The sequence below is a fragment of the Microcaecilia unicolor genome, chromosome 13 (assembly GCF_901765095.1).
Source record: "Microcaecilia unicolor chromosome 13, aMicUni1.1, whole genome shotgun sequence".
Lineage (NCBI taxonomy): Eukaryota > Metazoa > Chordata > Amphibia > Gymnophiona > Siphonopidae > Microcaecilia > Microcaecilia unicolor.
The window spans coordinates 29,839,973-29,853,384 of NC_044043.1; the positions used below are offsets into that span (position 1 = coordinate 29,839,973).

Consider the following 13,412-nt stretch of genomic DNA (forward strand, 5'->3'; position numbering starts at 1 on the left):
CAAATCTGCTAGGGATCCTTCTAAAGCCAAGTGAGCTCTAGGAGTAAACTTTTCAATTATCTTATTCCGTTCCATGCTTGGAATAAGAGAGACACCACCTTTCACTACTATCAAACCCCTTTTTCTCTTCCCCACCCCAGGCTTCGAAGTTCTCAGTTGGCATCCTCTTTCAGCTGCACATGCTGGGGTGGCATTTTATGTATACTTAGCATGATGTCTGTATATTATTCCAACAGAAATTGAGACACCAAATCCCGAATTCCTTGATTTCACAATAGTAAGCATGGTTAAGATAAGATTTCAAAATCTAAGCACTAAAATTTAAGATATGAAATTAAAAAAGAAAAAATCAGAAAAGAGCAAACGGTGATTCTTCTAACTGCAAACCAAATTATCTATCGGCTCATTTAGTTTTCACTAGTATGTGTGGCTTTAGTGACCTCTTCTAGGGACCATCCAGATCTTCATTCACTAAAACTCTACCACAAAGTCACATTCCTCAATTTACACCTTATGGTTCATTTAAATCAGCCAAGCTACACTTGTGAAACCACGTGCATGGTCCAGTGACTGGCACACATGTCTAGTTTCAGGATATCCCATATAAATATCCTTACTAAATCCAGTAACAGTTCCACAATTTTCTTATACCTCTCTCTCTTATTTTACTGCTATCTTTATTCTTAAAGTGTTTATACAATTTTAAAACAGTGCTTCATGCCTTAACACTCTCTCATTCTACCATTCATTCTCATTCTCTCCTCTCGCCGGATCCTTACTAATCATTTCTTTAAGGGTACAATGGTAGAATGAGAGACTATTAAGGCATGAAGCACTGTTTTAAAATTGTATAAACATTTTAAGAATAAAGATAGCAGTAAAATAAAAGAAAGACGTATAAGAAAGAAAATTGTAGAACTGTTACTGGATTTAGTAAGGATATTAGTGTAACCAGTGAAAAGATTAAGAAACTCATTAGTAAAACAAACCTATAAATATTCATGAGATGTACCTGCATACCTAAAGGCCAGGCTAATTTTCCTATCCAAGTACCTTAAAGCCGTCTTGCTGAGACTCCCTCTGATGCTCGTGTAAATCCTAACTGAAAGGTATAGAAAACTATATCAACAGATCATAAAGTTGTCTTTTTACCACCGTGGTTTGTTGTAGAACTTAGCACAATTCTAAACTTACCAAAGAAAATAAAACATACCTAACACACCTGGAAAAGGAATGCAAAAGGATCCCAGTACAGGGAAATAAAATCATTTGTGCATAAAAATTTTACAGTGTATATGCCTCATGTCCATCCATTAACTGGAACTCCTAGGTCATCTAAAAGGTTAAAACCTTCACAATGACAATACACAAAATCTGTATGGTGTTTAAGTGCAATGAAATCTTGACCATTCTTTCCAGCCATATTATTGAATTTGACAGACAAATCCTATAAGCACTGTGGGAAAAATGAGGAAATAAGATTATTCCCCACAACATTTCCAGGATGTTCTTAAATTAAATACAGCAAGTATAGCCTTATCTGGGTACCAATCCTGATTCACTGCTAGCAATTGTGGGTGCAAATCCTTCTGTTGTCACAGGAAGCAAAAGGAATACTCAGCTGAGATTCTTAAATGAGTTTTAAAAGCAATGATGGAGGAAGGCTTCAGCTTCAAGAGACAGGGAGGAGAGGAGAGACAGGAAACAATCAGCACACATACAAAAGCAAACAAAATTTAATTAAAATTTAAAAAAGGAATTTTATATATGCACTACATTCCAGAAAGCCTCAAGAGAGACCATCTCAGCATGAAAAAAAATACCAAGCTAACACTGACCAAAATTTTACGTGCACTTTTTCTCAGTTGCTGGTAAAGAATAGTTGCCCTGCAGTCAAAACTATATGTGCTCAGTTGGTGAAAACATTTAGGGGTGAATTATCAATCTTTTTTCTCCCAAACTCCGTTTCTGGTTTCTCACACCCAAATCTATCTTTTGAAATCACCTCTTAGCTTTGAAATCCACAATAAAAGCTGCACTGACATGACACTGACCCTCACAAAGGAGCCAAGTGCTATACACAAACATCATCACTTAGTGACCAAATATTAATGCAAAGAACCAAACTGTCATCAGCAGCCATGTGAGAGTTCTGTTATGACAGTGTGCGGGTGGTCCTGTGGCAAATTTCATCTACTTTCTTTGTGAAGGACAGGAAATCTTAAAGCCCATTCCTGGCTATCAATCAACTCACTGTAGCAACTGAATCATTATATTCCCGCTACGTACAACATTCTCGTCTGAAAAAATTATCTGAAGAACCCCCCTATCCCCTCCTTCACAAATGTGATATATACTAGTACATTGAAAAGATATGGCCTATAGGTCATGGAACAGCTTTACAATAGCCATCAAATGGCCAAGTTAAATCTACTCCTTGTGGAAGTTATGAGCACGCACTGGAAGGAGCAGATTTTGTTGAAAAGGTATTACCCTCCTACTGCTCCATGCAACCTTGGAAAAAATACTGTTTTTCTGTACCCTACATAAAAAATAAATTGCATTGTTCAACAATAATGATTTGAAAGGGATTAAAAATGATTACCTTTTGCTCTAGGTTCATAAAGACGAGTCTGTTCTAGCTATTACAAAATAAAAACCATGAATATGCAGATTTTTTCTTCAAGATTGAACAATTAATAACTCCTCTTTTTCAAACAAGGAGCAAAATGGAACAAAATATTAAGTCTTATATACAAAACTAAATTCATGGAATGAAACAGCAGCCAAGAGAATGCAGCATAAGAAAGATGCATCCTTTTTCCAACACACACTGCATACATCCTTGGTCAAAACCAAAATATTGTTTTCTTCTCAAGACACTTGTAGAAGGCATCTTAAAATTGCCCTGATGCAGCTAGGAGAAAAAAAAAAATATCTTCCTCTGATATTGGATAATTGTATCACTAGACATATCTACACAAACATTCTGCTAAATTCACAGATAAAGATTTAAAGAGTCTGACTGCAGAACAAGCGCACCATCTGACCAGTTCTGAATATATTTTTTTTATAAATATATACAAATCAATTACAGGCACTTGAAATGTCTTTGGTTGGATTAAACCAACATTGCGAGATAACGTATTCACAGAGTGTACTTCAGACCCACTTTGGGCTCAGCAGGCAATGATTATGGTTTTCAAACAATTCAGTAGAAAGGAGATAGATTATGCTTCGGACAAAGCCACCTAAAATAAAATGAATAGAAAAGCCAAGTCACTAATGATGGTTCAAGTAGAATGGTTTTGTTCTGTGGCCTGTAAGATTCTGCTATCTAATGGCACCCCTGTGAAATGTGCATTATCACAAGCTGGAAAGAGAACAAGATTGGGTGTCTGTAATACTAATGCACTCTTAGCAGATAAATGCATGCATAAAATTATGTAAGGGCCAGCAAACTTGATTGTAAAACAATAACTTTCATGTCACATTTATTAGATAGGAATTTAATGGGCTTTGAGAACATAATATGGGTATCATGTAACAGTGTTCAAGGTCAATAAGCAAACTTCTTAGCAACCGTTTCACATTTCTGTCCGACTTATCCAGCACAAATTTTAACCATGTACCACAAAAACCTCTCATTTACGTTTTTCTTTCTTTTCTTTTTTTTAATGCCCAAAGGAAACCATGGTCCAATAAGAAAAGGCACAAATATTAAAATCAAATGTACTTCTCACCTACTTTGTAAAGAAACCCAGATCACATACATCACAGAGAAGCCCGACACCAGTACAATGGGATAGGATTCAATATACTGCCTTTTTGTGGTTGCAACCAAAGCAGCTTACTTATGTAGTACTTGGGGCAACGGAGGGTTAAGTGACTTGCCCAGAGTCACAAGGAGCTGCAGTGGGAATTGAACCCGGTTCCCCTGGTTCTCAGGCCACTACACTATTAACTACTAGGCTTCTAGGTGGTGTTTTGGCACATTCAATGCCTACTTCAGGGTAGTCAGTCATTCAAAAGTATACACTAGTATAAGCCAGCTTCAAAATTGCATTTTCCCCTTAGCATCACAAAACAAGAGCATTAGGTCTGCTGGTGTATGCAAGCCCAAGCTAATCCCGAAAGGTTTAGTGCACTGTGTTATGGGTATGGACACTTTGCTGCTGGAGAAATTCCTGTGCTGAATCAAGGAGGAAATTTCTAACAGTTGCTGTAGTGAAGTGGGCAGATGCAGCAGTGTACCAAGGGCGGGCGTGGTCCGCCCCGGGTGAACGCCGCTGGAGGGGTGCAGGGAGCAGCCGTGTGTCTGCCGGCTCCGCTGGTTCCCTGCTCCTTCTGCCCCGGAACAGGTTACGCAAAGTGTGCTTAATGAGAAAGCAGGATAAAGGATGCACATTATCCCCTTCAACTTCTAAGCAGCTTGCAGAACCAAAGAAAAAACACAATTTGAACTGCTTGTATACAAATGCTAGAAGCCTAAAAAATAAGATGGGAGAGTTAGAGTGGAAAGAGGACCATCAATGGGACCCTGTGTTAACAGGGTACAAACTGTATCGCAATGATAGAGAGAATCAAATTGGAGGGTAGGGGGCTTGCACTATATGTGAAAGAGGGAATTGAGTCAAATAAAATAAACATTCCACATGAAACAGATACAGTATGGAATCATTATGGATAGAAATTCCATGTGTGAAGGGTATTCTTGTAGGGCTGTACTACCGTCTGCCAGGACAGAACGAACAAAGAAATGTTTACAGAGATTAGGAAACCTGGCAAACTGGGCAACACTATAATAATGGGTGATTTCAATTACCACAATATTGACTGGATAAATATTACATCAGGAGTGCCAGGGAGATTAAATTTGTAGATGTATTAAACGACAGCTTCTTGGAGCAACTGGGCCAGGAAATGACACGAGGGGGAGCCATTTTGGATCTGGTCCTTGGTGGCATTCAGGGCGTCTGGGAAACAGTGATCATAACATGATCAAGTTTGAGCTACTATCTGGAATGAACCCACAATGGCAATCTACTGTAGCTGCATTTAATTTTCAAAAGGGCGACTATAATAAAATGAGGAAAATGGTTAAAAAGAAGCTTAAGGGATCGGCTGCTAAGGTTAGGACACTAAATCAAGCATAGACATTATTCAAAAATACCATCTTGGAAGCCCAGATCAGATGCATTCCACATAGTTGCAAAGGTGGAAAGAGGAGAAAACGACAACCAGCATGGCTACAAGGTGAATTAAAAGAGGCTATTACAACCAAAAGATTTTCCTTCAAAGAATGGAAAAAGGACCCAAATGAAGAAAATATGAAGCAACATGAACACTGGCAAGTCAGATGCAAAGCATTAATAAAGAAGGCTAAAATAAAGAGAAACATGCCACAGAGGCTAAAACTCACAGCAACATCAGAAGCAGAAAGCCTGCGAGGGAAACCGTGGGACTGATAGACCACGAAGGAGCAAAAAGGGCACTCAGGGAGGACAAGGCCATGAATTCTTTGCTTCAGTCTTTACAGAAGAAGATGTGAGATTTGCCTGTACAGGAAATGGGTTTTCAACGTTGATGATGAGGAGGAACTGAAAGAAATCTCGGTGAACCTGGAAGATGTACTGACCCACACTGACAAATTAAAGAGTAGTAAATCACCTAGACTGGATGGCATATATCCAAAGGTACTCAAAGAACTCAAGCATGAAACTGCTGATCCGCTGTAATATGTAAACTGTTGTTAAAATCGTCTGTAGTACCTGAAGATTGGAGGGTGGCCAATGTGACATCGATTTTTAAAAAAGGCTCCAGGGTGATCCAAGAAATTACAGACTGGTAAGCGTGACATCAGTGCTGGGCAAAATAGTGGAAACTATTATAAAGAATAAAATTACAGAACACATAGACAAACATGGTTTAATGGGACAGAGTCAGCATGGATTTAGCCAAGGGAAGTCTTGCCTTACCATTTTGCTTCATTTCTTTGAAGAGGTGAATAAATGTGGATAAAGGTGAGCCAGTTGATGTAGTGTATGTAGATTTTCAGGCAGCTTTTGATAAAGTTCCTCATGAGAGGCTCCTGAGAAAATTAAAGAGTCAAGGGATAGGAGGCAAGGTTCTGGTGTGGATTAGAAATTGGCTACTGGATAGAAAACAGAGGGTAGACTTAAATGGTCATTTCTTTCAATGGAGGAGGGTGAACAGTGGAGTGCCTCAGGGATCAGTACTGGGACTGGTGCTATTTAACATATTTATAAATGATATGGATATCAGAAGAGTGAGGTGATTAAATTTGCAGATGACACATAACTATTCTAGGTTGATAAAACACGTGCGGATTGTAAAATATTGTAAGACCTTATGAAATTGGAAGACTGGGCATCCAAACAGCAAATGAAATTTAATGTGGATAAATGCAAGGTGATGCACATTGGAAAGAATAATCTGAAATCATAGTTACCTGATGCTAGGGTCCACCTTGGGGGTCAGCACTCAAGAAAAAGATCTAGGTTTCATTGTAGATAATATGCTGAAATCTTCTACTCAGTGTACGGCGGCAGCCAAAAAAGGAAACAGAATTCTAGGAATCATTAGGAAAAAGATGGTGAGTAAGAATGAAAATACTATAATGCCTCTGTATCGCTCCATGGTGCGACTGCACCTTGAGTATTATGTGCAGTTCTGGTCGCCATATCTCAAAAAAGATACAGTGGAATAAGAGAAAAGGTTCAAAGAAGAGCGACCAAAAACGATAAAGGGGACGGAACTCCTCTTGTACGAGGAAAGGCTAAAGAGGTTAGGGCTTTTCAGCTTGGAAAAGAGACCGATGAGGGAAGATATGATTGAGGTTTACAAAATCCTACGTGGTGTAGAACAAGTAGAAGTAAACTGATTTTTTACTCGTTCCAAAAGTATAAAGACTAGGGGACACTCAAGGAAGTTATATGGAAATACTTTTAAAACAAACAGGAGGAAATATTTTTTCACGCAACGAATAGTTAAGCTCTGGAACTCTTTGCCGGAGGATGTAGTAATAGAGGTTAGTGTATCTGGGTTTAAAAAAGGTTTGGACAAGTTCCTGGAGGAAATGCCCATGGTCTGCTATTGAGATGGACATGGGGAAGCAACTGTTTGCCCTTGGATTTGTAGCATGGGATGTTGCTACTATTTGGGTTTCTGCCAGGCACTTGTGACCTGGATTGGCCACTGTTGAAAACAGGATACTAGGCTAGATGGACCTCTGGTCTGACCCAGTATGGCTACCCGTATGTTATATTGCAGAAACATTTACCTCTAGGCCACCAGTTCTAATCTTGCTCGGGTCTCTTGTGATTGAAATTCATTAGCATGTACCAGACTATGAGAAATGAGTGAGTGAGAAAAGGGAAGTCAAGACATGTCCATGCAAATTGTAAGGTAAGAGAGAGGTGTCTAAAAATTACATTTTAAAAAATCTCCATGCTAACCTGTAAAGTGAGGGCTCAGAGTATCTTCTCTCTTGGCCATACAAGCAAGCCTAAGAGAAGGCCTCTAAGCTGGTGTATATGTGAACCTAAGGCATGCTACAGAGTCTGTACTTATTACAGGATAGGGCCCACGTTCCAACCTGGTCAATAAAGCATTGGAGTCACCAGCTCACCTTTTCAGGACAAAATTCACCAGCGTTTTGCCGCATTTTGCTTGGTCTACCCTTAATAACTGCATAGCAGAATATGGTTATCACCATCACAAACAGGAAATAACTGGTGTGCATCAGATGCAAGTTGATCAGTGAGCGATCGTCCTGCAAAAACAAAAGACAAGGTACAAATGCTCAAAATGTTCATAACTATGTAAGAATCCAACAAAGAGCTTCAAAATTGTGATCAGGCACTAAGGAATGACTAAGGCAGATATATTTATGTCTAATGAATGGCATGTGCATAGCAGATGAGCCGCAAGCTGATCACTAGCAGAGCACCAAACCTGGTAACAGGGACAGCCTGCAAGTTAATCAGTGCAAATGACCAACAGCGATGTATGAACTGTGTAAGAGATGCAGAGAGTGAGGATCAAGTAGGTAAATACGTAACACTGCTGAAGACTGACAAAGCAAAAAGTATTCAGCTGAAACCAACACAAAACAAGCGGACTGAAATGCAGAGGGCCCTGAAGCATTTTAACTCAATTTCTATACTCTCTCCTCTTCTTTTTAACCCTTTAGTGTCCAATGTTCCCATCAATCTGTTCCCACATGGCTTATTACAGGAACATTGGACACTAAAGGGTTAATCTCTTCTTGAGTCCCCTCATTGCGCTCATACAATCCTTAGGAATCTCCGCTTATCTTTATGCTGATGACATTCTGCTGCTCTTTCCCATCAACTCTTCCTCTCCTTCCCTTACTCCTTTACAGATCTGTCTTAACTCAGTTGCTAGCTGGCTAAGCGATTATCAATTAGTGCTAAATCTGGATAAAACAGTTGCCTGTTGGTTCTCTGGTTCAACTCTCCCTCCTCCATCCCTCTATTTGGTACATCTACTACACCAGTACCTACCTTTCATTATTTACATATTATTCTCAATTCCTCACTTTCTTTTTTGCCACAGATCTCTCACTTGACCAAAACTAGTTTTGTAGTTTTCCACCAGCTATGTGCAATTTGTCACCTCTTTGATACTTCATAATTTCATGAACTAATCCTTTTTTTTCCATCCATAATGTTGCTCTACCTCATCATACACTAAAGAAACTTCAATTGCTCCAGAACACAGCCATCAGATTACTCTGCCATGCCCATCGCTATGATCATACTTCACCTCTGTTGAAACTATATCATTGGCGCCCCGTTGAGCAAAGGATCACTTATAAAATTGTCACCCTCACTGTCAAGGCCTTTAGACTTGGTATCCCTATCTCTCTTGTTTAAACTATTCCTTATTGCCCCTTCCAGAAACCGCCATTCATTAAACGATCACCGCTCAGTTCTGCCTTCTCCAAAACGTGCCCACTTGGAATCAACCCGTCACAGCACATTCTTCTTCCTGGCACCTCATACCTGGAACAATCTCCCCCTTTCTCTCTGTAACAATTCCTCTTTTAATGATTTTAAAACCGAGCTGAAAAACTGGCTTTTCCGCTTAGCTTTTGGTAAAATAGCTGAAATGACCAGTGTTACTCTTTGACCCTGTCCTTCTTTTGTGTGTTTGCTTTACACTCTTTTTGCAATGCTTAAGTCTCTAAACTTAAAACCCTACTTTACTATACATTAATGGAGTTCTTTTCTTGATTCCTGTTTTTTTTTAGCTTGTATACATCGCTCTGTTCTGCCCGTCAGCTAGAGCAGTATAGAAAGTTACTGCAATAAATAAATAAAATTAAAACTCAGGAGAATTCAACCAAAAAGAAACTTCTATTAAGGATATGAATCTTGAATCAGCAATAATACTGCCTGTGTTTTGTTATAATGCTGCTGTAAAAGTCTGTGCTCCCCCCCCCCCCCCCCCCACTTAGGAGCGGGGAAAAAAAAGCCTTCATTGAGAAATGCAAAAAAAAAAATTAGAATCCAAGGAAATGCAAGTAAGTCACCAGATTTGTGAAAAGATTTGTCCTGGACAGTTTACTGTATATATACTGCTCTGCATCTTCTACAAATACCATCTCTTTCACTTATTCCTACAGTGCAATTGTGAGTGATGTGGTATACCTCCCCCTCCAAGGAGCACAAGAGAATCTACTTTTATAAATGAAACTTCCCATAAAGACCCAGATATTAATCATTAAGCCTAATGCTCTGGGGGGTTTTTTTTTCCCCTTTTATCCTCTCATTCACGGGCAACAGGGCATTTTTTGATTGGAAAGGCCAAAAAAACCTACCTCCAGCCCTGCCCTAAGCTCTCTAGTTGTTGATGCTATGTTGGACAAACTGTTTCCCTCAGTTGCAATGTCATTCCTCTGTCTATGAGACCATCAGATGTCTGATCTGCTGAACATGTCGGGTACTGCTGCCCATGTAACGCAAGATCATAAAATGTGCTACAATTGGGTTGCACCAAAAGAGCCATCAAGCCCCAAAAGAGGCCAATTCATGTTGTAAGTACCTAGCATAATCCCAAAGAGTAAATCCATTCCTCACTCCCAGGAATAAGCAGCAGCTTTTCCAAATTGACATGGCTAATAATGGTGTATAGAACTTCCTCCTTTTTAAATCCAGCTAGGCAAGCTGCCTTGACAACATCCTCTGGCAACAAATTTCACAGCTTAATTGTGTATTCAGTGAAAAACTACTTTAGCTGGTTTAATTATGCTACATATTAGTTTCATGGACTGCATCCTAATCTTACCATTGTATGAAAGGGTAAACAATTATTCTCTGTTTTACTTCATTCACAACTTTATAAACCTCTATCATATCCCTTTCATCTTTTCTCCAATCTAAAGAGCCCTAATTTTAGACTTTCTTTATAAGAGGCCCACTGCATCTCCTTAATCATTTTGGCCACCTTTCTCTGTATCCTTTATAGTTCTTAATACTGTAGAAACCGTTATTACATTGTAAGCAATTTTTTTTCTTTTTTCTCTATGCTGTGCTCTATATCTATAATCATCTGTACATTTCACTAGATAGTTATGTGTCTATACTATATTCTAGCGATATGTGAGTGCTCAGTGATATACCATCGTGCTTCGGCTGGTCTACTGCACAATGTATAATTGATTATACATCATCGCACTGCCCTCCCTCTTTCCGTTCAACACTCTTATTTATAATTATTCTTAAGCCCCTGTTTATATTAGTTCATGGTCTATTTGAGAATACCCAAGGAAAAAAAAAAACTTAGCTTGGGGCTGACGATCTTTGGTGTGTACAGAGCTCCTGTAGGTTTTCCGTGCAGTGATCTGCCTCAGATTCCTCCAATTACTTTGCAAAAACGTGATCTAAAAACTCCAATCCATCACAGTCTTAGTTGCAATAGTTGTTTCACCTGCTGTAGTTTATTTATTATCTCATTTGTACCCCACAGTTTCCCAACAGTGTCAGGCTCAATGTGGCTTACAATGCACCACAGAGGTAGACGCCAATGCAGTAAAATGAAGCTAATACAGCAAACCTGTAAGAGAAAATGGGGAAGAATAGGAATGGATGGAAGGAGAAGGGAAGCTTTGAAGGAAGAGGGAAGGGGGATATGTCCAAATGTCTCTAGATCGGTGTGCTTCCAGCAGTGGAGACACTGGAAGAGTCCGCAGGGTAGGCACTTCTGAATAACATGGTCTTCAGAGATTTCCGGAAAGTTAGATGATCTGTGATGGTTTTGATGGTCCTCGGTAAAGAATTCCAAAGCTGAGTGCCAATGAAAGAGAAGGAGGTAGCATACGTGGACTTGTACTTGATTCTGTTGCAGTTTGGATAGTGAAGGGTAAGATATGAACGGAAGAGTCGGAACGTATTCCGAAGCGGTAGGATGATGAGATCTATCGTATAGCCAGGTACTTCACCATAAAGGATTTGGTGAACTAGAGAGCAGAGTTTAAAGGTGATACGATCTTTGACAGGAAGCCAATGTAGTTTCTTTCGAAGGGGCGTGGCAGACTCAAACTTGGTCTGTCCACAAACCAATATGGCCGCTGTATTTTGGGCCGTCTGCAGTTTCTTAAGTAATTGCTGTTTACATCCAGCATACACTCCGTTACAGTAATCCAGGTGGCATAGTACGACGGACTGTATGAGGCTGCGGAAGACCTCTCGAAGGAAAAATGGTTTTATTCTTTTTACTTTCCACAGCGAGAAGAACATCTTCTTTGTGGTGGCGTTAACATGCTGCTCAAGTGAAAGTAAGCGGTCAAGGGTGACTCCTAAAATTTTGAGGCTATCTAGTATAGGAAGGCGTAAGGTGGGGGTAATTAATGTGGGAGGTCTGTACTTGTGCTGAGAACCTAATAGTAGGCAGTGGGTTTTGTCAGCATTCAGCTTGAGTTTGAAAGAAGATGCCCAAAAGTACATCGTAGTTAAACAGTGGTCCACTTCTCTTGAGATCTCGGACAAGTCATTTTTGAAGGGGATAGAAATAGTAACGTCATTAGCATAAATATGCGGGTGAAGTCCTAAGTTACTTAAGGTCTTGGCCAGTGGAATCATCATAATATTGAAGAGAGTTGGCAACAACAGAGAGCCTTGAGGGACTCCACAAGTTGCTTTCCACAACTTAGATAGATCTGAGTTGGCGATTACTTGGTAAGTTCTGGCAGAGAGAAAGCCCTTGATCCAGTTATGAACATGTCCGCAGATTCCTAGGCTGTCAAGAAGGTTCAACAGTATGGTGTGATCAACCATGTCAAAAGCACTTGACATATTGAACTGTAATAACAGTAGACTTTTGCTGTGAGCTATCTCCTGCCGAAAGCTGTTAAGTAAAGTGATGAGCACGGTTTCGGTGCTGTGATGGGAACAAAACCCGGACTGAGATTCGTGGAAAACAGAAAACTGGTCAAGATAGTCTGTAAGTTGTTTCGTCACCATGCTCTCCATCAGTTTTACAAAAAGTGGTATTGAAGCAATAGGGCAATAATTGGTAATTGCATTTCGATTGAGGTTGGTGCTCCACCTCAAAGGTAATGTTCACAGTTGTTGGATAAAAGAGATATAATTTGTAAATGAGCACATGAAGTATCAAGAAGAGTGTTTAGAACAAGATGAGAACAGATATGTAAAAGCGGTATTGCTCTTTTACTATTTTAAGGTGTGGATGAGGGAACACACTAGTCTTGGATGGCATTCAGCATGGTTCTCTTGAGAAAGCACCTGACGCGAAACACACGTGGTGTCGAGAACTACAGCAGATGAAACAACTATTGCAACTATGACTGTGAAGGATTGGAGTTTTTAGATCACATTTTTGCACAATAATTGGAAGAAGCTGAGGCAGATCGCTGCACGGAAAACCAACAGGAGCTCTGTACGCACCAAAGATAGTCAGCCCCAAGCTAAGTTTTTTTTTCCTTGAGTATTCTCAAATAGACAATGAACTAATATAAACAGGGGCTTAAGAATAATTATAAATAAGAGTGTTGAACAGAGAGAGGGAGGGCAGTGCAATGATGTATAATAAATTATACATTGTGCAGTAGACCAGCCGAAGCACGATGGTATATCACTGAGCACTCACATATCGCTAGAATATAGTATAGACACATAACTATCTAGTGAAATGTACAGATGATTATAGATATAGAGCACAGCATAGAGAAAAAAAGAAAAAAATTGCTTACAATGTAATAACAGTTTCTACAGTATTAATGTCTACATATAGTTGAAACCAGAACAATTTTGCTACCCCAGGTAGGATTTAGGTCCTTTCTAGTTCTGCCATATCTTTTTGAGATGGCCCCACCAAAATCACACACAATACTGAAGCTGGATGAT

The 13,412-nt window shown here is 39.6% G+C and overlaps 1 protein-coding gene across 2 annotated transcripts in view; it reads right to left on the reverse strand.

Moving 5' to 3' along the window:
- Window positions 1-1,720: 1,720 nt before the first annotated feature.
- The window catches only part of TMEM248 (transmembrane protein 248), a 119,305-nt gene continuing 107,613 nt past the window's right edge, over window positions 1,721-13,412 (reverse strand). For both annotated transcript variants that reach the window (XM_030222110.1, XM_030222111.1), the window contains exons 6-7: window positions 7,652-7,795; window positions 1,721-3,251 (exon numbers count right to left, since the gene is read on the reverse strand). In XM_030222110.1, coding sequence (XP_030077970.1) covers window positions 3,231-3,251; window positions 7,652-7,795 — 165 coding nt within the window. In that variant the 3' untranslated portion in view covers window positions 1,721-3,230. The remainder of the gene's footprint in view (window positions 3,252-7,651; window positions 7,796-13,412) is intronic.